A 27,028-nucleotide genomic window follows, 5' to 3' on the forward strand; every position below is an offset into this window, starting at 1 on the left:
CTTGTAAAAATCAACATATTATTCTGAAATTATCGGGTATTAAACAAGGCTAGATATGAAACAGTTATCATGATGCTTAATGCCAGAGTTCATGTCCAACCCTGCACGTGTAAGTTTGCTAGGTGGCTAGTATATCAAGCATGTCAACGTATGTCAGTGTGCCAGCGACACCAAGAAAATGTGAATTGGTGAACAGACCACAGTGATAGGACTAAAACACTGTTGAGAACCAAAGTAAACTGTTGTAAAAAAGATAACTGGAAAGTGCGTCTTTCAATAACAATTTTTTGATTGATCAATGAATTACGTACACTAGGTTTGATGAGTATTTTATTTTCGGGATTGCAAAGCTTTTAGCACACTTTATATGATCCACTCTCTTAAAAAAAGCTTCACAAATGTGCATAAAGTGTTTTCCCAGATTTGTCTTTGCAGTCTGCACAGGCTAATCATGAAGGACACTTGCTGCTATTATTTATATTCGTTTAAAGAATGTCTCTTCTTATTGAAAATCCAGTCCAGGCTGAAAGTATCGCACATGATTTGCCTGTTATGACTGCACAGGCTAATCAGGGACGGCACTTTATACACTTGCACATAGTCTGGTTTTCCCAGAGCGCATGCTTGTGTCACTGTCTATGTTTCATAACAACTTGAAGGCAAGTGTTGCCCGGACACACCCTGGATTAACACCGCGATCATGTTTACTTGATACAGCATTGGAACAGGAAAGTTGAAATACATGACACACATTCATTCTAGGTAATGAGACTAAAAGAAACGACAAAAACATCTTTTCAATGCCTTTTGATTTTATCTCAGTATCTCGCCATGAAATCGTTTACCATATGAGGCAGCCACAGTAGAAGTTTTCAAAACACTTACTCCTGTGGCTGTCATTGTCCCCCGTATCCACCTGTAGTCACAACGTAAATAATTTTAAATGAACACCCAATTGAGCACCTTTGTACAGTTTTCATCCCTTAACCATTGGACGCTGGCACAAAATCTTCAATTAAGGAGTGCTGTATAGGAAGAAGAAAGTAACACATGACCTTTTGACAGTGAAAGGTTTTTGTCATCTTCAGTTTGTATAACAGTGATAACTTGTACATATGACAAGAAAGGGCAATTTTACTTAACCATCTATCTGGGTGTCATTGGACTGAGTTATGAACGTTACTAATTTGCTAAAATGAAATTTAGAAAGGGGGGGGGGCTAGTAAGTTGCTCCCAAATGTTCCCTGGCAGTGCACCCTATTTGTGACAAGGACATAAAATGACAGAAGTATGTTCTCTGACGGGACAGTCTATTGACTGCTTTGTACCGGCACGGTGCTTTCTGATATAAAATATGAATTTGTAGAAATAACCATTAACAAATGCAATACCGGTAATAGTGTAATGTAACCTCATTGCACCCGCCGGTAACTAATCGATTGTTTTCCTTTCATTTCATCAAAACGACCATTGGTTTTTGCGGGAAATAGATACCAAACAGTTCACATAATTCGCGTTTTAACCGTAGACATAAACAAAAAGTAAGTATTAAAACAACACAATTGCAATTCAATGGTGCTATTTTTATATATGTAAAAATGTATCTCAATAAATGGTCGTAAATTGTAGAAATGATGAAGTCTGTTGTTGATTTTCAGTGCTCCAGCCAGCTTTTCAAAATAGAGGGGAGCTTCCCCCAAAAGGGCACATTTCACGCGTAATTTTGGAAAATAGGGTATTTTGGTTATAAAAATACTTAAGTATATACTTTGGTTATACTATATACTTATGAATTGTAAACATTAGTGCATTGGATGATTTCACCAATTGTATGCTGTTCCTCATTTTGTGAAATGAAATTATAATAAATATTTTACTATCTACATTGGCGCTAAGGAAAACAACTTAGTAGCCAATTTCATAACAGACTTGGGCTAGCATTCGACTATACGCATTAGAGATATGTAGATATCATATTTCTTTCCGATGTGTGTGTGTCGGGGGGGGGGGGAATTTTGATGTTTTTTTATCACCTAACATCATTGAACTGCATGTTAATCTTTCAGGTTCCAGTTTCAGCATCAGTGGCCTTGTAGAAGAAACGAAGAAAACATGAAATAAATTCAGGGGTTTCACTGGGTCAAAAAAACGTTGTGACAGTCACCACTTAAATTCGTTGCTATTAATAACTTTGAACCAATGTTTGTCCACAATAAATGAATAATATTAATTCAAACAAAAATCTATATTGACAAATTTAAAGTCTAAACAATGATCAATGTCACCATGAAGTAGCATCCAGTCTGGAGAATAAAATGAAACATTGTTATTGTTACTAATAGGATATATTTATTTTACAACACGTTATTTCAACTAATGTCAACAACGTTGAAAGTTTTGTTAGGTCGCGAAATTATATGATAATATCAAAATTACATTTTACTTGCAGAGGGATAAATCCTCCTTCCAAACAAGCTCTTTATTTGTTGAAATAACAACTGTCTGCCCCTAATCATGTTAAAATGCATCATGATTGAGGACAGACAGTATTTTAAAGTTAAGAAATAAAATCCAAACACAAATAATATGTTTTTCCATGTCGTAATTTCGGACTAAAAATAAACCGCATATTCGCATTAAAAAGATTATTAATTTTCAAATTTTAGTAGGTATTTTGAATTAAAAATCACTATTTTTGCAAACAAAAAATCATAGCCAAAGACTTCAGAAGTTTAAAAAAATTCAATAGTGCTGAGTTTGATTTCATTTGAGTGTGATTGTGCCTAACCAAGCGTGACCTCAGAGATAATCTCTCACAGCATGTTACTATCGTCTGCAACAAAAGGCTAATTAGTGATCTGATAACAAACCATGCCCTTGGTGCTTGTTTGTTCACAATGTGTTGACTTAACACGCCCCAGGCAGTCATGTACCGGTAACTTAAGGGTGTTATCTGTGTATTCATGTTGATGTTTCTGGCGATTTATACAGTCTGAAAACAGGAATTCACTGTAGAGACCAAAAGGGCAATTGACAGAAAAATAGAGGGGCGCTTATTAAGGGGGCAAATTTTAGAGGGGCGCAGCGCCCCTCTATTTATTGCTAGCTGGAGCACTGATTTTGTTTTGGTAATGTGTTTTCCCAATCCAATTTGCTTTGGGAGAACACCTAGTCCATATAAACGGACTCTCAGAGCCTTTGATAATTTTTGCTATGACAGGTGTGGGAGTCCACATGCATCCCTTGAAGGCTTCATAAACACAATTACAGTTCTCCGCAGCGGATCACTAAACAGACGTCGTTCGTTACCAATTAAGGCAAGTGATTAATAAATTTAAAAAAAACCCCATAAATTTACCTGAATGGCAGTCTGCAGACATTATCCTTAGCATGCAACCTAAAAAAGACAATGTTTCAACACAGTATTTGTTGTTGACTGAGGCTACATCAAATATCACAATGTGGTTGGTGTACTGTGACCTAACCAATAGCGACACTAAGTCAGCAAATTTACGACAGGTTTTCAAATATGGTGGATAGAGCGTACAAAAAAAAAAAAGTATATTAAAAGCAATAATTTCTTGCTTTAATGGTACCATTTGCATGAGTTTGTGCTTAAGATAGGTAAACGATACGTTTTTGCAGTATCAGGGTTCCCTAGTCCATATAAACTGCTCCCGGATCCTTTGATACCTTTTGCTATGGCGCCTCTCGGAGTACATATTAACTTGTTCATAAACACAATCGCAGTTTTGCGCACAGATCAACAGACTTCGTTCGTTGCCAATTAAGGAAAGCAATGAACAAACTCCACAAACACATTACATTTACCTGAATGGCAGCCTGTGGACGTTATCCTTTGCATGCAACCTTACAAAGATGACGATATTTCACTATTCTTTCTGACATTTTCATTTTGAAATTTCGAACTGTAAATATTCGACAACGATTCGACATCGTTATCGACTGAGGGCTAATCAAATATCACGATGTGCGAAAGATTGGTGTACTGCGACCTAACAGAAAGCGACACTTGTTGTTGGCAATAGAACAACAGTTCCCAATATGGTTGATAGAGCGTACGAAAAAATAAAGTAAATAAAAAGCATTTATTTCTTGCTTTAATGGTACCATTTGCATGAGTTTGTGCTATAAACAGGTAAAGGTAGATAAGTTTTTGCAGTATCAGTGTTCTTTAGCCTTTGCAGTGGTGATACAATTTTGCACCTTTGGGCAATAGACAGCGCATTGCAACTCTCAGCAACTTTTTAGGTTATAAAGCTGAGAGTTGAATTATTGCAACTACCTTAGCCCTTTCAATGGTAACCAACTTTTGCACCCTTGGACAATAGACAGTGCATAGCAACTCTGGCGGGACAGTCCTGTTATGGGCGTGTTTGTCCCGTTGTCCTGATGTGAGAAAATTTGTCCTGACATTCGTTAAAGACGTTACACATCTTAGTTCACACTAAAATTAGAGCTCAGTCTGGCTTAAATTTACCATTGCTAATCCCTTTATTGCCCCCTATTAGCAAACCTTTTGTACTACTTGAGTGCACCAGTGTTGTTTTTGACACCTTATCAGCGATTTATCAGCAAATTAAAGTTTTATCAGGCATTCACAGCATGGTGTTTTTATGATAGGGGTCGCAAATTGCTATTAATAGATGCATCGTAGTGAATTAAAAGCAGACTGCTTTTGTATGTCATGGCCAAATCAATTACAAAGATAGCATTAGGCAGTATTCTGTATATAATACAACCTAAAAAAACTGTCAAAACACCAATTTTGTATATCAAACAAATATAGTGCTGACTGATACACGATGATGTTTGAAATAAATTTACATTTTTTTTGGACTGATTTTCAAAAAATAGTTTGTATAAATCTTGCACATATCTAAATTTAGAATTAATTGATTATTGGTTGAATGAAAACAGTTCTTGATGCATGCACCTCGCGTTACTCGATTTACACATATTCAATTGGGGCTCCTGTTGTGGTTGGATGTCAAATAGAGGCATGCCCCACATCTCACTTCACGGAGTCATTCGCATAGTGCACATGTGTGTTTACTTCTAGAAAATGGAGAAAGTTTGTGTTCATAAAAATTTCCAACACATTTTTCGTATATATTTGCCAGAAATTATGAGAACGACGAGTTCCAAACTGGATCATGTGTGTCAAAAACTAGGTCTCACGGTCAGAGTATAGAAAAGGCTTGTCATCACGAGAAGTTATTATTTTTTACCTTGTCTTAATGAAACTTGGTCTGAATGTGTATTATTATTTTTCATTGAAAAAAAACATGCCCGCCATTACGTTGGGTAGTTTTCCTTATGTAGCTTAAGTAAAACCCTTTGATGGCCTAGGAAGTCACATTTTTTTCCCCAAATGTCTTAAAACTTGCTCAGAACATTATGAAATCCTGTATATCAGAGCTGAGTGATAGTTGTTTGTTTGAAATCATGGTATTTAGGTGTTGAGTACTGTGAAACCTTGTGAACACTTCCTTGGGGTCTCAGGTACACTCCTTAGTCCTCTTCCTGTGTATTGGACTGCTTGAGGTTTAAATATGCATGTATCATCTGTCAAAACAAAACTTCCATGTCAACTTACCAAATAAGTCATTTAAATGTAGGCAAATGCAATTCTTGTTGTTTTTTTTCATAGACATTTACTTACACTTTGCCCCATTTTCCAAGAAATAGTTTGTACTAATTTAATCTTAATTCAATTTATTTGTCCATGAGTTGATATATTTAAATAATAACAAGGCTGGATGTGCGTACATTGAATAACATGATTCTTGCGTGTTTATTGGGAATATGCCAGACTCGAGCTTAGGTAAAATAGAGGCATGTTCACAATTCTCTTTATGATGTCACATACATGTGTATTTCTTAGAAATGGCAAACGTTTGTTTTTATAAACTTTTTGAACACAATTCTGATCAAAATGTGTGTATTTTGCCTTAAGGTAGCGCACCTCTAATGATTTCCCGCGATTTCTTCGAAGGTTGAAGAGCCTACTATTAGGTGCCGTAGACTAGTGGTTAAGGCGATAGACTAGAAATCTTTTGGGATATTCCCGCGCAGGTTCAAATCCTGCCGACGACGTATACTTTTTTGCGACGCGTTTTATTTATTTTCTAACGTAATTTGATTTAATATGGCATATAAGCTATATTTATTGTAAAATATTTTGCAATTTTTATGCACATTCTTCAATTATTAAAATAAAAACAACGTTATGGCGAAATTGGGTGATTTACTGTTGAAAATACGAACCATGCATGTTGCATTTTTATTTTTATTTCAAAAAGTAAACGGTAAATCTGTCTATTTCTTGGTATTTTTGCTGTATATAGTGTTTCTATAATAACTAAGTTTAAAATATGACTTAAATGATACTATTTTGAATTTTATGACACTTTGTTTTTAACCGACCCAATTTTTACTTGGCTGAAATCACTTACATTTCATAGCGCTCTTCCATAGATAAAAATTTGTAAAAAATAAATGTCTGTAAAAGAATACTTATTTCATCTTGTTTAAACTTTAAACACCTTTACAGCATCTGTACACACCAACTGCATGCCCATATTTGGAAATTTGAATGAATTATGGAACTTTTATATACCCCAGGGGTGAAAATAAACTGGACAAAAGCCGAGCGTGGGGGTGGTTTTGAAAAAATCGGTATATTTTTTTAAAAAGCATGGAAAGCCTACCTACAAATTTGCATGTAGTTCAGTGAAATGATGCTGATTAAGAAAATAATTAATTAGATTATATTTGGATATGTGCCCATTAGAGGTGCGCTACCTTAACATGGTGTTAAGTGAAATATAGCGTTTATGCCGAAAAGCCATAAGGTCATATGCATTGGCAATTGTTATGAAACATCCTGATTTTGACACTAAGCGATATCTGAAAATAACTAGAATGTTTGACCAGCTACTTTGCTGATTTTAGTAGTCCTTTAACAAATATTGCTAGCCATTGTCCAGTTGACTACTGGAAGTGTTGAACATTGCATACATATCAATCTTAAAAGCTGATGGCTGAACTTGAATGTACTGAATGTAATACGACAGGAAAGAACCAGGCTGTCAGATTGATGAAGAAAACATTAAAAATATTGAAACTTAAATAGCTTATATTAAACTTCATTGTATTTTCTATAGGAAAAAGCAAATGGGTAATTTAACTGTGAAGTACTAACATATATGACATTCTATAATTGTTCAAAAAGGTATGCACTATATTGTTTAAGTAGGGTTATATCTACTTCCTCTTGCAGAAATGGAGAAGCCAAGCAGCAGTCAACTATCCATACCAAGTGACATAGCATTGACATGGAAACGTGCCAAAGACTGTCCATTTCCAAAAAGGGAAGGCCAGTGTGGCTGTTCGGTGGGAAACAAGATGTACCTGTTTGGTGGTGTCGTTCAAACAGAAGATGGAGATCTGGAGAGCAATGATCTCCTGTGTTACGATGCAGGTTTGATGATGTTTTACAGTGCTTACATGGAGCTCTTGTCATATTAAATAATGTACAAAGTCTCAACTTGCTGTTTTTGTTCGAATTCCTGCCTAGATTATACATGTGATAGGCATGGTCTCCAACTTTTGCATTACTCTCATTTTTTTTTCAATTTAAAAATAACCATAATTAATTTGATGTCAACACAGCAGTGAAATGTCTTGCATTAGAAGAAATTCATGTGAATTGAAACACTAGTACATTGGACTCTCATTTTTTTTTCAATTTAAAAATAACCATAATTAATTTGATGTCAACACAGCAGTGAAATGTCTTGCATTAGAAGAAATTCATGTGAATTGAAACACTAGTACATTGGAATGAGTCTGAAGATCTCTTACATGCGAGGCTTAAAAATGATTAAAGAAAACATAAAGATGTCCATATATTTAATCTATTGCTTATTTCTTCACAGAATCTGGCTGCTGGTCAAAGCTGGACACAAAGACTCCCAGACCGGAGGCATGTATAGCTGCCAGCCTGGCTGCGGTTGGTAACAAGTTGTACCTGTTTGGAGGTCTCAACCAAGAGTCTGGCTGGCTGGGCAGTCTTCATATGCTTGACCTCGGTAAGCCGCGTTTTGGGTAGACTGGGCTCGATGCGTCCCAGAGTAGCATATGCAGTCTGCACAGGCGAACTAGGGATCGCACATTCTGCTTTTATTGAATTTTTATGCCCCTGGTAGGTTGACATATAGTAGTTGGACTTTTCGTCTTACTGGCAGACTGTGTTCCGGTCCATTGATTTTTATGTCCCCTACCACTATAGTGGGGGACATATTGTTTTTGCCCTGTCTGTTGGTTAGTTTGTTGGTTTGTTTGTTTGTGCAAAATTTAACATTTGCAATAACCTTTGCAATATTGAAGATAACAACTTCATATTTGGCATGCAGGTGTATCTCATGGATCTGCACATTTTGAGTGGTGGAAGGTCTAGGTCATCCTTTAAGGTCAAAGGCCAAATATATGGGTCAAAATCGCTCATTTAATGTACACTTGCAATATTGAAGATAGCAACTTGATATTTGACATGCATGTGTATCTCATCGAGTTGCACATTTTGAGTGGTGAAAGGTAAGGTCATCCTTCAAGGTCAAAGTTGAAATATATGGGAACATAGTGTTTCACAAACACATCGTTTGTTGGCAATGTTATAGGGGTTGGCCATTGAAAATATCCGGTGTCTGGAGTTTTTTTATGCAATGCCTTCAGATATTGAGCTGATGTGTGGTATGTGAGTCTACCTACATGACTTACAGGTGAAGAGTGAGTTTTGTTCTGGTCCATTTATTTTTTTGGCTAAGTTATGGGCCTTTGACTTACATTTTCTCTGTAATAACAATTTTCCAGAGTTTTTTGCGACAGGATTTCAGATATTTAACTGATTTTTGGTATGTGAGTCTACCTGTCTTGTACATAACTAACAGTAGTGTGAGTTTTGTTCTATTCCATTGATTTTTGGTAAAGTTTGACTTAACAATTTATCTTAAGTAATTGCTGTGCAGATTTTAAAGCGCATTAGGGGGCATTGTGTTTCTCAAAAACAGGTCTTGTTAAATGTAAAAGAGACTCTTCTAAACAAAAATCCATTCTCGTTGGAAAGTGTATGCGGACTGCATAGGCTAATCTGGGACGACACTTTACACACATGTATTCAGCCCAGTTGCTCCCAGAACGCGACTCATTTGATGAAGAAAATTGTGGTTTAGCATTTGTTCATTAAAACTAAATGAAAATTAAAATGTCTAATGTCAGAATGTTATTTCTCCACTAGCCAGTGGCTGTGGTTTCTGACTAAATTTTATGTATTTCATGTCAAGTTTATTTAGAAGTAATTGTCACATGAAAATGCTTTTGTAAGTTATGATAGCAGACTGATACAAGGCACATAAAATGTTTAGTGTGAAGTTTGAAATGTGCTGTCACGTGGATTTCTGTAATATCTATTACATGTAGATACACTGAAGTGGACTGAGCTGACAGGTGAAGGCATTGCTCCAAGCCCCAGAGATAAGTTGCAGGCAGCAGTTATTGATACCCGTATATACTATTTTGGGGGCTTTGGTCCTAAGGCCACGGTTGATGATGACGATGATGAAGATTGGGAAGATGTAAGTGGATTAATGGGTTGTGACATTTCAACATGCAAACTGTGTCAGTCAGCACATTTACAAGCCTGTATTACATTGTAAATACCCAGTAAAAAGGTAGTGTGTGTGTGTAGTGTGTGTGGTGTGTTGTGGGGCATTCATAGGAATGCATTTTTTCCAACAGTCTGTTGGTCTGTTTTTAATACTTTAATGTCTTTTCAATATCTCCTATACCCTATGAAGGATTTTCATGAAACTTGCCTCAAATGTTGAGGGAATAATTTGAATGTGCACAAGTTATGAATCAGATCTGATAGCTCAAGGTCATACTTCAAGGTCAAAGGTTTTAGCCTCCATCATAGTGTCTGCTCTATATCTCCTATTCTATTTGAAGAATGTTCATGAACCTTGCCTATAATATAATGTGATGTGAAGGGCATTAAGAGATTTGCTAGAGTCAGTAATCTGGGCTTTCATTTGACTTGAAACTTTGGGTTTTGATGCTCAGAATGTTTGTTTTTAGCTCACCTGAGCACAACGTGCTTATGGTGAGCTTTTGTGATCACTTTTTGTCCGTCGTCCGTTTTGCGTAATGCGTTGTGCGTTGTCCGTTGTGTGACGTCAATGTTTGCCTTGTTCACTGTCTAGAGGCCACATTTATTGTCCAATCTTCATGAAATTTGGTCAGAAGATTGGTTTCAATGATATCTTGGATGAGTTCGAAAATGGTAACGTTTGCTTGAAAAACATGGCTGCCAAGGGGCGGGGCATTTTTCATTATATGGCTATATATTGCTATAGCAAAATCTTGTTAACTCTCTAGAGGCCACATTTATTGTCCGATCCTCATGAAACTTGGTCAGAAGACTCATACCAATGATATCTTGGACGAGTTCGAAAATGATGCCGGTTGGTTGAAAAACATGGCCGCCAGGGGCGGGGCATTTTTCCTTATATGGCTATAGTAAAACCTTGTTAACACTCTAGAGGCCACATATATTGTCCAATCTTCATGAAATTTGGTCAGAAGATTGGTTTCAATGATATATTGGATGAGTTCGAAAATGGTAACGTTTGCTTGAAAAACATGGCCGCCAAGGGGCGGGGCATTTTTCCTTATATGGCTTTATATGGCTATAGAAAAATCTTGTTAACTCTTTTGAGGCCACATTTATTTCTGATCTTCATGAAACTTGGTCAGAAGATTCGTCCTAATTATATCTTGGACAAGTTCGAAAATGATGCTGGTTTATTGAAAAAACACGGCCGCCAGGGGGCGTGGCATTTTTCCTTAAATGGCTATAGTAAAACCTTGTTAACACTCTAGAGGCCACATTTATTGTCCAATCTTCATGAAATTTGGTCAGAAGATTCCTCTCAATGATATCTTGGATGAGTTTGAAAATGGTAACGTTTGCTTGAAAATCATGGCTGCCAAGGGGCGGGGCATTTTTCCTGATATGGCTATAGTAAAATCTTGTTAACTCTCAAGATGCCACATTTATTGTCCGATCTTCATGAAAACTGGTCAGAAGATTCATCCCAATAATATCTTGGACGAGTTTGAAAATGATGCTGGTTGGTTGAAAAACATGGCCGTCAGGAGGCGGGGCATTTTTTTCCTTATATGGCCATAGTAAAACCTTGTTAACACTCTAGAGGCCACATTATATTCTGATCTTCATGAAATTTGCTCAGAAGATTTGTCTCAATGATATCTTAGATGATTAAAAAAATGGTAACCTTTGCTTGAAAAACATGTCTGCCATGGGGCGGGGCATTTTTCCTTATATGGCTATAGTAAAATCTTGTTAACACTCTAAGAGGCCACATTTATTGTCCAATCTTTATGAAACTTGGTCAGAAGATTTATCCCAATAATATCTTGGACAAGTTCGAAAATGATGCCAGTTGGTTGAAAAACATGGCCGCCAGGGGGCGGGGCATTATTCCATATATGGCTATAGTGAAACCTTTGTTAACACTCTAGAGGCCACATTTATTTTCCGATCTTAATAAAACTTGGTAAGAAGATTTGTCCCAATAATATCTTGTTATCTTAGGTGAGCGACTTTGGGCCTTTCAGGCCCTCTTGTTTTACTCAAACGCTTTACAAGTAATTTACATGCATGCTTCATTTTTATTTTCAAAAACTTGTGAAGGATGAATGAACTTCATAGCCCATCAATATTTCATATGATGCAAAATTTTAGACAATCTTCAAGCAGCAAGTAGTTTACACCTCAATATTTCCAATGAATGGGGCAGAGCTATAGCTCTATTTACATCTTCAGGTTTGTTATGAAAACAAAGATATTAAATAACAGGATAACATGATAATTTATTAATTGCAGAACAATAGATAAGATCTGTTGAGTGTAAAATTACTCACTGTTCACTTTTTAAATCTAGAGATATGTAGAATATTCTGTGCACTCTGCACATGCTAATCTGGATAGACACTTTCAGCTTTTATGTATTTAAATGAAGTCTCTTCTAATCAAACGTCCGGTCTAGGCCAAATGTGTTGTCCCTTATTAGCGCTCATTGGGTCATTGTTGACCTGAAATGGCCCACAAGTCACTTGGGGGTGACTAGAAGCCGATTCGGACTGCACATGCTAATCTTTGACAACACTTCACGCACATGCATTAAGCCTTGTTTCCCCAGAATGAGGTGGTTCATTTGAGAATGTTGGCATCTTTTAGGAGGATGATGAGGGTGGTGTGGCAGAGGTAGAGAGGACTCAACAGGCAGCAGAGTTTGGATGGTTCAATGATCTCTATGTGTATGACACGTGTAAGTGGCCCTGACCCTTGAGTACATGCCAGATACATAATAATTTGTGTCCAAACTTGAAAAATTGTTAAAATTTTGAAGAACTTTCAGAAAGCAATCTACAGAATTTACTATGATTTTAAAATATGAATCACGTGTGCAATCATTTATTAATCCTCCATGCTTGCAACATTGACCTTGATTGATACTAATTTATTATTTTTTTGTATGTGGGTTTTATCAGCAAGCATGTGAATAAACGCTTTAAATTACTCTAATTGTGTTTTTATTATGCAACTATTCTCAACTATTGTATTTATCAATATGAAAAACAAAATTGATCTATACATTTGATCTGCTCTTTGGGAAAACGGGGTTTAAAGCTAGTGCAGGAAGTGTCGTCTCAGATTAGCCTGGTCAGTTGGCATAGGCTAATCAGGGAAGACTCTGCAGGGGCTGGATTTACGTTCGGAAGAGACATCCTTTAAACGTTAAATTCCATAAAAGTGTTACTAATTTTACTCTTGAGACTGCACAGAATACTCTTTCCGCACATGCATTAACCCATTTATTCCTAGCGTCTAGAAAAAATGCCTTGGCAAACAGCGTAGATCCAGATGAGATGCCGCATGATGCAGCGTCTCATCAAGGTCTGCGCTGTTTGCTTAAAGGAATTTATGTAAGAAATATTCTAAATATAGAAATAAGTGTACTAAAAATCCCTAATTTTGGAAACAAATTGATCCAATTTAGAAGGATGGGAAGAGTCCACTAGACATAAATGTGTTAAGACAGTTTTTCCTTAGTGTGCTCTTATTTGTTCTCCTGTCAGTTATTTATTACTTTGACTACTTTGGCTTTTCTGCAGTGAGTAACAAGTGGTCCCAACCGATGCACATGAACCTGGGTCTTCCCACAGCTAGGGCAGCCCATGGCATGTGTGCTGTCGGCCGAAATCTCGTGATATTTGGTGGACGAGATACAGAAAAGAGGACTAATGATCTCTACATGTATAACATTGGTGAGCACTTAGTTTTTCCTGGAAGTTTTAGTTCTTCCAGTTTGAGGATTTTTTTGGATGCTTTATAATATAATTTTATGCCTGGACGTCGTAGGCAGCTGTCAAAAAGCTGTTCTAATTTGACAAATGCTATAGTATTCCTATTTGATTCAGTCTTAATTCATTTATAACCTATAAATATGTCCTGAAGTTTCCATCAGAAATTTTCATTAATTTTCATAAAAACATAAATGTATTAAACCAGCTTAGTGCTATAATTAACCAAATCTACCCTGGAATTGTGCATTTATGGTCCCTGATTAATCTGAATAAGCAATTACTGTATCGATGTACCACTGCTAGATGAGACTTAATGTGTAAGAATCGTCATCCAAAGATGGCCTGGCATGATATTGTTAATATTTTTAAAACATTAATTTAGTTTGACGCAGGTTGTTTTTTTTTAACTCTAAGTATTTTAGATCTTTGTTTACTTTTATTTTAACATATACATTGTAAAAATGAAATGTCAAAATATTCAAAATACAAATCGGAGAGCCAAAGGGTAAAAATAAAGACAAAATAATGCGCAGTATAATTCCTTCTTTACAAACAACTATTATTTATATACCAATAATAAAATTGGACGGTTATCAACATATGAATCCTTCAAGCATACACAATATGAGGTTTGTAGATATGAAAGTTACATAGTAGCCTTGCTCAGGAAAAACAGGATTTAATACATGTTTAGTTTTAAACCTATATTTTAGCTCGATTGCATTGAAAGCCTAAGGCTTATATAAACGCTCTCGAGTCTGTTTCCTGGGCCTAGAACCAGTACTTATGTTTGAAAGTGTCATCTCAGGTTAGCCTGTGCAGTTTTCAAGTGCTAATCAGGGACCACACTTTCTGCTTTAAGGGCAATTTTATGCCCCCGGTAGGGTGGCATATAGCAGTTAAAATGTCTGTCAGTATGTGTGTATGTCAGTCTGACCGTCTGTCCGAAAAAACTTTAACGTTGGCCATAACTTTTGCATTATTGAAGATAGAAACTTGATATTTGGCATGCATGTGTATCTCATGAAGCTGCACATTTTGAGTGGTGGAAGGTCAAGGTCATCCTTCAAGGTCAAAGGTAAAAAAAATAAATTATTTCAAAGCAGCACAATAGGGGGCATTGTGTTTCTGACGAACACATCTTTTGTTTCTTTTAAAGGAAGTCTCTTCATTACGAAATTCCAGTTTAGGATGAAAGTGTTGTCCCTGATTAGCCTGTGCAACTGCTTAGTCTAATCTGGAATGACACTTAAAGCATGTGCATTAAACCCGGTTTTCTCAGAGGGTTATACTTGTTTTCTTCAGATACAAGGAAATGGAACATGGACATGAAGATAACAGGGCAGCTACCTGCTCCACGTTCGTTCCACTCCACCACAGCCATGGGAGGCCGGGTAGTGGTGGTCGGAGGACGTGGGGTGGATGACAAGCATTTAGCAGACCTGCATGTGTTTGACACAGGTAAAGAAAAACTGTAAAATTGTGCATGATTAAAATGTTTCCCTCTCTTTGTGTAGATTCACTGTATTATAACAATTGCTGTGGCAAAAATGTCCTAGTTATCCTCGGCCAGTTGGACTAAATCATTACCTGTTAGGTTATGGAGGAACAATTATACATTTGGAGCATAAAGCATGCTTTAAGTTTAATGCTTTCCCTCTCAGGAGCAAAGTGAAAATGGCTATGTGCAAACAGCATAAAACCAGAACAGCCTCTGAGTAACTCGCAGTCTGTTCAGGTTGTATGCTGTTTGCTGCTCATCAGTATCTAAGGATAGGAAATGAAGCCCTATAAACTTGAATCTAGTAAGAAAAGTCTTAATTAAATTAAACTTTCTAAGGGACTACAAATGCGTCAAAATATTCATCTAAGTGGTAAAGGGTTAAATCAATGAAATACAGTAAAACAAACAGTTCACACAACAGTGTGAATAACCTTCTCCAGTTATATTGGGTAAATTTCAATATTGTATAGGATAAGGGACTAACAAGTTTCCTGGAGTTGTCAATGCTTGATTTAAAGGTGGTAATTTCTTACTAAAATATTAAGATTTTACTGGGACTTTTAGATTTGTTTGAGCTACTGTAGGTTTTTAGTTATCAATATTTTACCCAAAACAGTTATAATGTTGGAAAGGTTAAAAAAACTATTTATTTATGGATTATGTAATAGTCGTATCAAGAAAATGTCATTGGAAACGTATGAACAAGTTCTGGGAAAACTGGGCTTAATGCATGTGCTTTAAGTGTCATCCACAGAGTTCACACAGGCTAATCAGGGATGAAACTTTCTGCTTAAAATAGATTTTTAGCTCACCTGATTGCTCAGGTGAGCTTTTGTGACCGTTCTTTGTCCGTCGTATGTCCGTCCGTCCGTCCGTTAACATTTGCTCGTAAACACTCTTAGGCCACATTTCTTGTCCCATCTTCATGAAACTTGGTCAGAAGCTTTGTCCCAATGAAATCTCGGCCGAGTTCGAAACTGGGTTGTGCCGGGTCAAAAACTAGGTCACTAGGTCAAAATAAAAACAACCTTTTAAACACTGAAGAAGTCACATTTCATGCCCAATATTCATGTAACTTTGTCAAAATGTTTGTCTTAATGATATCTTGTTTGAGTTCAAAAGTGGTTCCAATCTGTTTAAAAACATGGCCGCCAGTGGGCGGGGCAGTTTTCCTTATTTGGCTAAAGAGAAACCTTGTAAACACTCTAAAAGTCACAATTTTTACCCAATCATCATGAAAGTTGGTCAAAACATTGGTTCAATTGTTGTCTCGGACGAGTTCGAAAATGGTCAAGATCGGTGAAAAAACATGGCCGCTAGTGGGCGGGGCATTTTTCTCTATATGTATATAGTGGCAGTTTTCCCTATTTGGCTATAGAAAAACCTTGTAAACATTTCTAGAAGTCACAATTTTTGCCCAATCATCATGAAAGTTGGTCAAAACATTGGTTTTATTGATATCTCGGACGAGTTTGAAAATGGTTGGGATTGGTGAAAAAACATGGCCACCAGTGGGCAGGGCATTTTTCTCTGTATGTTTATAGTGAAAAAATTTGAACACAGTAGAAGTCACATTGTTGGCCCAATTTTCATGCAATTTGCTCAGAACATTTTTTTCCTTGATACGAGAGTTGAGTTCAAAAATGGTTTTGGTCAGTTGAATAACATGGCTGCTGGGAGGGGGGGACAGTTTTCTCATTATGCCCCCCCCCCCTTTCGAAGAAGAGAGGGTATATTGTTTTGCTCATGTCGGTCCGTCCGGCCACCAGATGGTTTCCGGATGATAACTCAAGAGCGCTTATGCCAAGGATCATGAAACTTCATAGGTACATTGATCATGACTCGCAGATGACCCCTATTGATTTTCAGGTCACTAGGTCAAAGGTCAAGGTCATGATTACACGAAATAGTAAAATGGTTTCCGGATAATAACTCAAGAACGCTTATGCCTAGGATCATTAAACTTCTTAGATACATTGATCATGACTTTTAGATGACCCCTATTGATTTTCAGGTCACTAGGTCAAAGGTCAAGGTCACAGTGACCCAAAGCAGTAAAATGGTTTTCGGATACTTACTCAAGAACGCTTATGCCTAGGATCATGAAACTTCATAGATACATTGATCATTACTGGCCGATATCCCCTATTGATTTTCAGGTCTCTAGGTCAAAGGTCAAGGTCACGATGACCCGAAATAGTAAAATGGTTTCCGGATGATAACTCAAGAACACTTAGGCCTAGGATCATGAAACTTCATAGGTACAATGATCATGACTCGCAGATGACCCCTATTGATTTTTAGGTCACTAAGTCAAAGGTCAAGGTGACCTGAAATAGTAAAATGGTTTCTGGATGATAACTCAAGAACGCTTATGCCTAGGTTAATGAAACTTTATAGGTATATTGATCATGACTTTTAGATGACCCCTATTGATTATCAGGTTACTAGGTCAAAGGTCAAGGTCACAGTGCCAAAAAACGTATTCACACAATGGCTGTCAAGCTGTGACTCAACTTAGAAAAAGTGTTTCCGGATGATAACTCAAGAATGCTTACGCCTAGGATCATGAAACTTCATAGGTACATTGATCATGACTCGCAGATGAAATAATGATGAAACTTGACCAGGATGTTTGTCTGGACAATATCTAGGTCAAGTTTGACATTTGGTAAAGATTGAATGAACCGACTCCTCTCAGGTGAGCTAACTAGGGCCATCTTTGCCCTCTTGTTGTTAAGAAAAGCCTTCCTTCAAACATTAAAGAAGATTCAAGCAGAAAGTGTCATCACTAATTAGCCTGTTCCGACTGCACAGGCTTATCTTGGATGACAGTTCACCCACATGCATTTGGCCCAGTTTTCCCAAAATAAGACTCTTTCTAAGATGTGTGTAACATTGTATCAGAGACCTACCAGTGGTTGCAGCCGGGGGTTGGGGGTGATGTTCCAGCCGCCAGGGGACAGCACTCTGTAGCTGTAGTCAGGGACAACCTTGTTGTATTCGGAGGGTCCTCGGACTACGATCCACAGACCATGTCCTGCCAGAAACTCTTCTCAGATACATACACGATACTCACTGGTATGTGAACAATATTGGCTTTTGTTGAAATTGACTTGTCATAAAGGGAAATATAATAACCATGCATAACCTTTTTTCACCAGAGGTCAATGTTCGATTCGCTGTTACTTAAATTTGTATTCAACTCTTTAACTTGTAATAACTTAAAAATTATATAAGATATTATCAAGAAATTTGGTATACACACTCTGTGTTATGTTTGTCTGTCTGTTGTTCAGTCCTTTCCTCTGTCTGTTCGTCTGTCAGTCTATGTGTAACTTAAACACTGAAATATTGTTATAAGTTGAAAAATAAATAAGATATTATCATTAACCTATGTCTGGCAATACCTTCCTCTGTCCCAGAGCAACAACTGAAGTCACTGGAAAAAAACACATATCATATAACTTTATCCAGCTATTTCTGCTAAAGTGCTGAAGATTCTTGTACAAAACTTTATATCTTTTGAAGGGCCATGTGGAATTATGCATGACCTTTTATCAGAGGTCAAAGGCCAGGTCACTATTGCTGAAACAGAAAAATAAATATGGTATTGACTCAACAACTTCACGAGATACAGATATTTTTATGTTCACCAGTCTATACTGGGGGACATATTGTTTTTGCCATGTCTGTTTGTTGGTTTGTTTGCGTCAAACTTAAACATTTGCAATAATTTTTGCAATATTAAAGATAGCAACTTGATAGTTGGCATGCATGTGTATCTCATGGAGCTGCACATTTTGAGAGGTGAAAGGTCAAGGTAATGCTTCAAGGTCAAAGGTCAAATATGGGGGGACATAGTGTTTCACAAACACATCTTGTTTACTCTATGAAATAAGGTTAAGGACATTTTCCCAAAACAAAAAGAAAGTTACGTCAGTTTTGTTCCAAAATGATGTTTCAATAAACAAGTAGGCGTGTGCAATCTTGGGCACCTTTTTTTTAGCTCACCTGATTGCTCAGGTAAGCTTTTGTGAACGGTCTTTGTCCGTCTTCTGTCCGTACGTCCGTCCACATTTGTTTGTAAACACTCTAGAAGCCACATTTATTGTCCGATCTTCATGAAACTTAGTCAGAAGCTTCGTCCCAATGAAATCTCGGTCGAGTTCGAAACTGGGTTGTGCCGGGTCAAAAACTAGGTCACTAGGGTAAAAAAAAGGAAAAAACTTGTACAAACTGTAGAAGTCACATTTCATGCCTAATCTTCATGTATCTTTGTCAAAATGTTTGTCTTAATGATATGTTGGTTGAGTTCAAAAGTGGTTCCGGTCCGTTGAAAAACATGGCTGCCAGTGGGCGGGGCAGTTTTCCTTATTTGGCTATAGAGAAACCTTGTAAACACTCTAGAAGTCACAATTTTTGCCCAATCATCATGAAAGTTGGTCAAAACATTGGTTTTATTGATTTCTCAGATGAGTTCGGAAATGGTCCAGATCGGTGAAAAAACATGGCCGCCAGTGGGCGGGGCATTTTTCTTTATATGTATAGTGTGAAAACACGTGAACACTCTAGAAGTCACATTATGGCCAAATTTTCATAAAATTTGATCAGAACATTTGTTTCCTTGATATGAGAGTTGAGTTCGAAAATGGTTCCGGTGTATTGAAAAACATGGTTGCCAGGGGGACGAGCAGTTTTCCTTATATTTATAAAGTAAAAAGGCTTGTAAACAATCATGAATTAAGGCATGTAACATGCGAGACAACTCTTCTAAATATTGCATTTAAGTTTACAGTAGTTACTCCCCTTTGACTATTAATGTTTTCATAATAATACAGTGTATTTTCTAGAGAGCAAATTTCTTTTCCGATCTTCATGAAACTTGGTCAGAAGCTTTGTCCCAACGATATCTCGGTCGAGTTCGAAACTGGGTCATGCAAGGTCAAAAACTAAGTCACTAGGTCAAAAAAAAGAAAAACCTTGTAAACACTGTAGAAGTCACATTTCATGCCCAATCTTCATGAAACTTTGTCAAAATATTGTCTTAACGAAATGTTGGTTGAGTTCAAAAGTGGTTCTGGTCTGTTGAAAAACATGGCCGCCAGTGGGCGGGGCAGTTTTCCTTATTTGGCTATAGAGATACCTTGTTAACACTCTAGAGGCTGCATTTTTTTGTCCGATCTTCATGAAACTTGGTCAGAAGATTTGTCCCAATGATATCTCGATGGAGTTGGAAACTGGGTCATGCTGGGTAAAAAACTAGGTCACTAGGTCAATAAAAGAAAAACCTTGTAAACACTGTAGAAGTCACATTTCATGCCCAATCTTCATGTAACTTTGTCAAAATGTTTGTCTTAAATATATGTTGGTTGAGTTCAAAAGTGGTTCTGGTCCGTTGAAAAACATGGCTGCCAGTTGGCGGGGCAGTTTTCCTTATTTGCCTATAGAGAAACCTTGTAAACACACTAGAAGTCACAATTTTTGCCCAATCATCATGAAAGTTGGACAAAACATTGGTTTTATTGATATCTCGAACGAGTTCGAAAATGGTCCAGATCGGTGAAAAACATGGCCGCCAGTGGGCGGAGCATTTTTCTCTATATGTATATAGTGAAAACATGCGAACACTGTAGAAGTCACATTTTTGGCCCAATTTTCATGAAATTTGGTCAGAACATTGTTTTCCTTGATACGAGTGTTGAGTTAAAAAATGGTTCCGGTCAGTTGAATAACATGGCTGCTGGGGGGGGGGGGGGGTGGGCAGTTTTCTTATATTTATATAGTAAAAACAGCATATTTTGCCCAATCATCATGAAACTTGGTGAAATGATTGGTTTTATATATATCTCAGATGAGTTTGCAAATGGTCCAGATTGGTAAAAAACATGGCCGCCAGGGGGGGGGGGGGGGGCAGTATCCTTATGTGACTAGAGAAAAACCTTGTGAACAAACACTAGAAGTCTCATTTTTTGCCTAATCATCATGAAACTTAATCAATACATTGGTTTTATTGATTTCTCGGACAAGTTGGAAAATGGCTCAGATCGGTGAAACACACTTTTTAGCTCACCTAATTGCTCAGGTGAGGTTTTAGAATTGGTCTTTGTCCGCCGTCCGTTCGTCCACATTTGCTTTGTAAACGCTCTAGCATTCACACTTCTCAAGCATTCGTTATGAAAGTTGCTGAAAGATCACAGTCAAGTTTGATAATGAGCAAAATCACATAATTAATGCCATAATTATTGCCCTTAGATTGTCCAAATTTTCATTATATTATACAAAATCCTTGTAAACACTAGAGGTTACAATTTTGTTTCAGATTTTATGAACCTTGGTCAAAATATTTATTTTTGTAAGCAAAGTTTGATGTTTGGTAAGGGGGGTCAACTCAAAATATAGGTCACCAGGTAAAATCTTACAAAAACAAAAACACTCCATACGCCAGAAGTTTGGTTCATTTAATAATGATGAAACTTGACCAGGATGTTTGTCTGGACAATATCTAGGTCAAGTTTGACATTTGGTAAAGATTGAATGAACCGACTCCTCTCAGGTGAGCAAACTAGGGCCATCATGGCCCTCTTGTTTATTAAATAAGTTTACATAAAACAGCTTGTTAGATTGGATCATTTCAGTTTTAATTTTCCATAGATTTTGCTAGCAGTTTTTATTTTCTAACTTAAGCAATACATTTCTGTAAATAAAAAGGAGTCACAATAGCACATACAACACATACTAAACAATAAATAAACATTAAATATATGGTCATTATCCTCATTGATGCCTGCAGTTGTTTAAGTATGGCAAAACACTTTTGAAGGTCAGTCTGAGTCAATGTCAACTTAGGCCCAGTGCATCAGTCAGGCTGTCATTTAATTGAACAATTACCTGACTCCGACAAAGAGTGCCAATCCAAATCAGCATCAAAACGGAACATTTCACACACAGAAAATAAAAAAATTAAGTACCACAAACAAGCATTCACAAATAGCCTATATCTTGAATAATGATTTACTTTTTTAGCTCACCTGAGCACAACATGCTCATGGTGGGCTTTTGTGATCGCCTTTTGTCCGTCCTCCGTTGTGCAGCGTCAACATTTGCCTTGTTAACTCACTGGAGGCCACATTTATTGTCCAATCTTCATGCAATTTGGTCAGAAGATTGGTCTCAATGATATCTTGGATGAGTTCGAAAATGGTTACGTTCGCTTGAAAAACATGGCTGCCAAGGGGTGGGGCATTTTTCCTTATATGGCTATAGTAAAATCTCATTAACACTCTAGAGGCCACATTTATTTTCCAATCTTCATGAAACTTGCTCAGAAGATTTGTCCTAATGATATCTTGGATGAGAAAAAAAATGGTAACCTTTGCTTGAAAGACATGGCTGCCAAGGGGCGGGGCATTTTTCCTTATATGGCAATATATGGCTATAGTAAAATCTTGTTAACACTCTAGATGCCACATTTATTGTCCAATCTTCAGGAAACTTGGTCAGAAGATTCATCCCAATAATATCTTGGACGAGTTTGAAAATGATACCTGTTGGTTGAAAAACATGGCTGCCAGGGGGTGGGGCATTTTTCCTTATATGGCTATAGTAAAACCTTGTTAACACTCTAGAGGCCACATTTATTGTCCGATCTTGATGAAATATGGTCAGAAGATTTGACTTATTGATATCTTGGATGAGTTCGAGAATGGTTACGTTTGCTTGGAAAACATGGCTGCCAAGGGGCGGGGCATTTTTATGATCCCCACTATAGTAGTGGGGGACATATTGTTTTTGCCCTGTCTGTTGGTTGGTTGGTCTGTTGGTTGGTCTGTTGGTTTGCGCCAACTTTAACATTTTGCAATAACTTTTGCTATATTGAAGATAGCAATTTCATATTTGGCATGCATGTGTATCTCATGAAGCTGCACATTTTGAGTGGTGAAAGGTCAAGGTCATGGTCATCCTTCAAGGTCAGAGGTCAAATATATGTGGCCAAAATCGCTCATTTTATGAATTCTTTTGCAATATTGAAGATAGCAACTCCATATTTGGCATGCATGTGTATCTTATGGAGCTGCACAATTTGAGTGGTGAACGGTCAAGGTCATCTTTCAAGGTCAGAGGTCAAATATATGTGGCCCAAATTGCTTATTTTATGAATACTTTTGCAATATTGAAGATAGCAACTTGATATTTGGCATGCATTTGTATCTCATAGAGCTGCACATTTTGAGTGGTAAAAGGTCAAGGTCATCCTTCAAGGTCAGAGGTCAAATATATGTGGCCCAAATTGCTTATTTTATGAATACTTTTGCAATATTGAAGATAGCAATTGATATTTGGCATGCATGTGTATCTTATGGAGCTGCACATTTTGAGTGGTGAAAGGTCAATGTCATCCTTCAAGGTCACATATATAGGTCAAAATTGCTCATGTAATGTCACTTCTGCAATATTGCAGCTAGCAATTTTATATTTGAAATGCGTGTGTATCTCAAGGAGCTGCACATTTTGAGTGGTGAAGGGTCAAGGTCAAGGCCATCCTTCAAGGTCAAACGTCATATAGGGTGACATTGTGTTTCACAAACACATCTTGTTCCTTATGTGGCTATTGTAAAATCTTGTTAACACTCTAGAGGCCACATTTATAGTCTGATCTTCATGAAACTCGGTCAGAAGATTCATCCCAATAATATCTTGGACGAGTTAAAAAATGATGCTGGTTGGTTGAAAAACATGGCCACCACAGGGGCGGGCATTTTTCTTTATATGGCTATAGTAAAACCTTGTTAACGCTCTAGAGGTTACATTTATTTTCCTATCATCTGGAAACTTGGTCAAAAGATTGGTCCCAATTATGTCTAGGATGAGTTAGAAAATGGTTTTGGTTGCTTTAAAAGCATGGCCACCAGGGGAGGGGCATTTTTCCTTATATGGCTATATATGGCTATTGTTGGGGTTTAGCTATGTATACAGTCGAAACTGACCTAACGGCCACCTGAATTCACCGGTCACCTGCAGACAACGGTCAGTCTGGAATCCCCCCGAAGAAAAACACTCTATATTACACTTGAATTTACGGCCACCTGACCATAACGGCCAGCGGCCACTATATTCAACTCCGAAATTCATGTTTGACCTGAAATCAACGGTCACGCGTCAGTTGTCTCGAGTCGCGAAAATTAAAAAGCGAATTATTTGTCCGTCTATTTTGCGTTTAAAGCGTCTGAAAGCGGTTATTGTCTATGATATTATAAAAGTGGCCCGCTGCGAGTAAACAAATTATAAGGTGTTGAGAAGGTTTCTTTTCCGGGGATAATTGTGGGGGTATCTTTAAAAGAAAATATGTCAAAGTTTATGACTTGTTTAAAGTAATTATCGCTAAATTAAATGACCGCTATTTCTTTGAATTAGAACGGTACAATTACACCGTACTATCGGTTTATGACACCGAATCCGCTTTTTAGACTTTTACGGACGTGACGTCAACGGAACGTGACAAGCTTTATTTACTGAATGAATGAGATGCATGAGTAAACAATTATACCAGCGTTGATAAAGTCATTGCTTTAATTTAACAGTATGAAATTTAATCAATAAAAAAGTTATTATTCTCTATTATTCAATGTACACACGTAAGTTAATGCTGTTATTATGCTTTGTTAATGCAATGAGCATTTGTTTTACACTGTATGCAAACGACTGGGTGGGGTAACGACGTAGTAATACTACCAACTGACCAACCTTCTTAAAATTGTGATCCGAATTCAACGGTCACCTGTGGACAACGGTCACTTTGATCATTTCCCTTGACTGACCGCTGAATTCAGGTTTGACTGTAGTATTATTAATTCTTTTATTTTCTTTCTTCAATATTCTCAAACCACGCTAGATGTTTTCAGGTCAATTGAATCCCTCGGTTAAACAGGTTATAAATAAAGGTTGCACACAACTATACTTGTAGGTGTATTAATATATACAACATCCCCCCTTTAAAAAAATGTCTAAATAGTTAGAAAATTATGCTGTATTATTTAATTGTTGTTGTTGTTTTCTTACATGGAAATGTATATAAACTAACAGAATTGACATGTTGGCCTCGATAATCATTCAGACAACTAACATAATTGTCCAAGATTGGCCAAATGAAGGACTTCATTCATACATCACATATATGCAGGCCAACATTTCAATGTCTACATTTATATCATCAAAACTAAATTGCCCAAAAGAAAACGCAGAATGTGACCAACATGTTAAAATTGCGAATTGCAACATCTATGTTTTTTTAAACCACATGTACTACTTATTCTAACATTAATTATCATAACCAAACAGTTCATGAACATTGTCAAATAGTCAAAGATATAAAATACTAATCTTGACATATAACACCATATTCACTGAAATTACATGGTTTATATATAATCAATTTCTCACAACCATTCCACTAGCAAGGTGAAAAATTGGGTTACACATTAAATTATGTCTCTTCCAATAAAAGCATGAGGGAACACTGTTGCATGCTTAACATGTAAGAAACATAAGTTATGAACCAATGAAACACAATTACAAGGAGATGGCATCAACATTAACTAAGTTACCTATTAATCAACACAAACATCAGCATGTTACTGTACTACCCATACATGTACACTGTAGGTAAAATGGTCATGTCACACAAACATTAATACAAACATCATACCCAAAATTGAACCAGGGCATGTCCTGCAACAAAATGTTAAACTACCTAATAAATTATGTTGGGGTTTAGCTATGTATAGTATTAAAAATGACAAACTCGTGTTGTAAACTTGTTAATTCTTTTATTTTCTTTCTTCAATATTCTCAAACCACGCTAGATGTTTTCAGGTCAATCGAATCCCTCAGTTAAACAGGTTATTAATAAAGGTTACACACAACTATACTTGTAGGTGTATTAATATAAACAACACTATAGTAAAACCTTGTTAACACTCTAGAGGCCACATTTATTGTCTAATCTTCATGAAATTTGGTCAGAAGATTGGTCTCCATGATATCTTGGATGAGTTCAAAAATAATTATGTTTGCTTGAAAAACATGGCTTCCAAGGGGCGGGGCATTTTTCCTAATATAGCTATAGTAAAATCTTGTTAACACTCTAGAGGTCACATTAACTGTCCGATCTTCATGAAACTTGGTCAGAAGATTCATCCCGATAATATCTTGGATGAGTTAAAAAATGATGCCGGTTGGTTGGAAAACATGGCTGCCAGGGGGCTGGGCATTTTTCCTTATTTGTTAACACTCTAAAGGCCACATGTATTTTCCGATCTTTATGAAACTTGGCCAGAAGATTTGTTCCAATACTATCTTGTTATCTCAGGTGAGCGACTTTGGGCCTTTCGGACCCTCTTGTTTAAGGTATGTGAGCTATACTCATGAAATTTACAATACTGAGAAAAATCAAATTTAGTATACTTATAAAAAGCCAGTTTAGTATATTTATAGAAAGAAATTGATGGTAATACTCACTTTTTTTTATCACCAGAGATCAATGACTGGTGAATTTTAAACAACAACAAATCATCTCCTCAAGGTCAGTGTCACATTTGAGGCTCAAAAGGATCACTAATCCTTATCACTAATTGATATAACTTTGGGCATACTTAATACACAATGATCAACATCCAATGGCTGAATGCAAGTTGATTAATTATTTCTATTTTCAGGTGATATACTCAAAGGTGGGTCTACAACTCAGGTGCACAGTGGAGGGGATGGAGGGAGTTCATGATTTGTATAAACTTTTATCTATTTATGTACTAACAAACTTGAATACTCACCTGTACTTACTGGTGAATATACACCAAATAAGTACTTGTATTCATGATCAAATGTTTATGGTAATGAAATGTGCTCAGAATTTTTAGACATTGATTTTCATGCTCTTGTGTATTGATTAAATTCAGGGTATTTTCGTGCTTCAAATGCTTGTAATGTTTCATCATTTAGTTCCACGTTTACCTTTGTAATAAACATTTTTAAATACATAAATTCGAATGA

The 27,028-nt window shown here is 36.8% G+C and overlaps 1 protein-coding gene across 5 annotated transcripts; it reads left to right on the plus strand.

Moving 5' to 3' along the window:
- The first annotated feature begins 1,407 nt into the window (after nt 1–1,407).
- On the plus strand, nt 1,408–27,028 carry LOC127840324 (kelch domain-containing protein 1-like). Of its 5 annotated transcripts, XM_052368724.1 has the most exons (10): nt 1,408–1,541; nt 3,221–3,317; nt 7,307–7,507; nt 7,965–8,117; nt 9,505–9,659; nt 12,347–12,437; nt 13,285–13,437; nt 14,782–14,937; nt 17,888–18,061; nt 26,695–27,028. In XM_052368724.1, the coding sequence occupies exons 3-10, from the start codon at nt 7,309–7,311 to the stop codon at nt 26,757–26,759; spliced, it is 1,146 nt and encodes a 381-aa protein (XP_052224684.1). In that variant the 5' UTR covers nt 1,408–1,541; nt 3,221–3,317; nt 7,307–7,308; the 3' UTR covers nt 26,760–27,028. The 5 variants fall into 5 exon arrangements, with proteins under 5 accessions (XP_052224684.1, XP_052224686.1, XP_052224685.1 ...); XM_052368726.1 differs by lacking the exon at nt 3,221–3,317 and having other exon boundaries at nt 1,445–1,541; XM_052368725.1 differs by lacking the exons at nt 1,408–1,541; nt 3,221–3,317 and adding an exon at nt 3,516–3,624.

This window comes from Dreissena polymorpha, chromosome 8, assembly GCF_020536995.1.
Source record: "Dreissena polymorpha isolate Duluth1 chromosome 8, UMN_Dpol_1.0, whole genome shotgun sequence".
Classification (NCBI taxonomy): Eukaryota; Metazoa; Mollusca; class Bivalvia; order Myida; family Dreissenidae; genus Dreissena; species Dreissena polymorpha.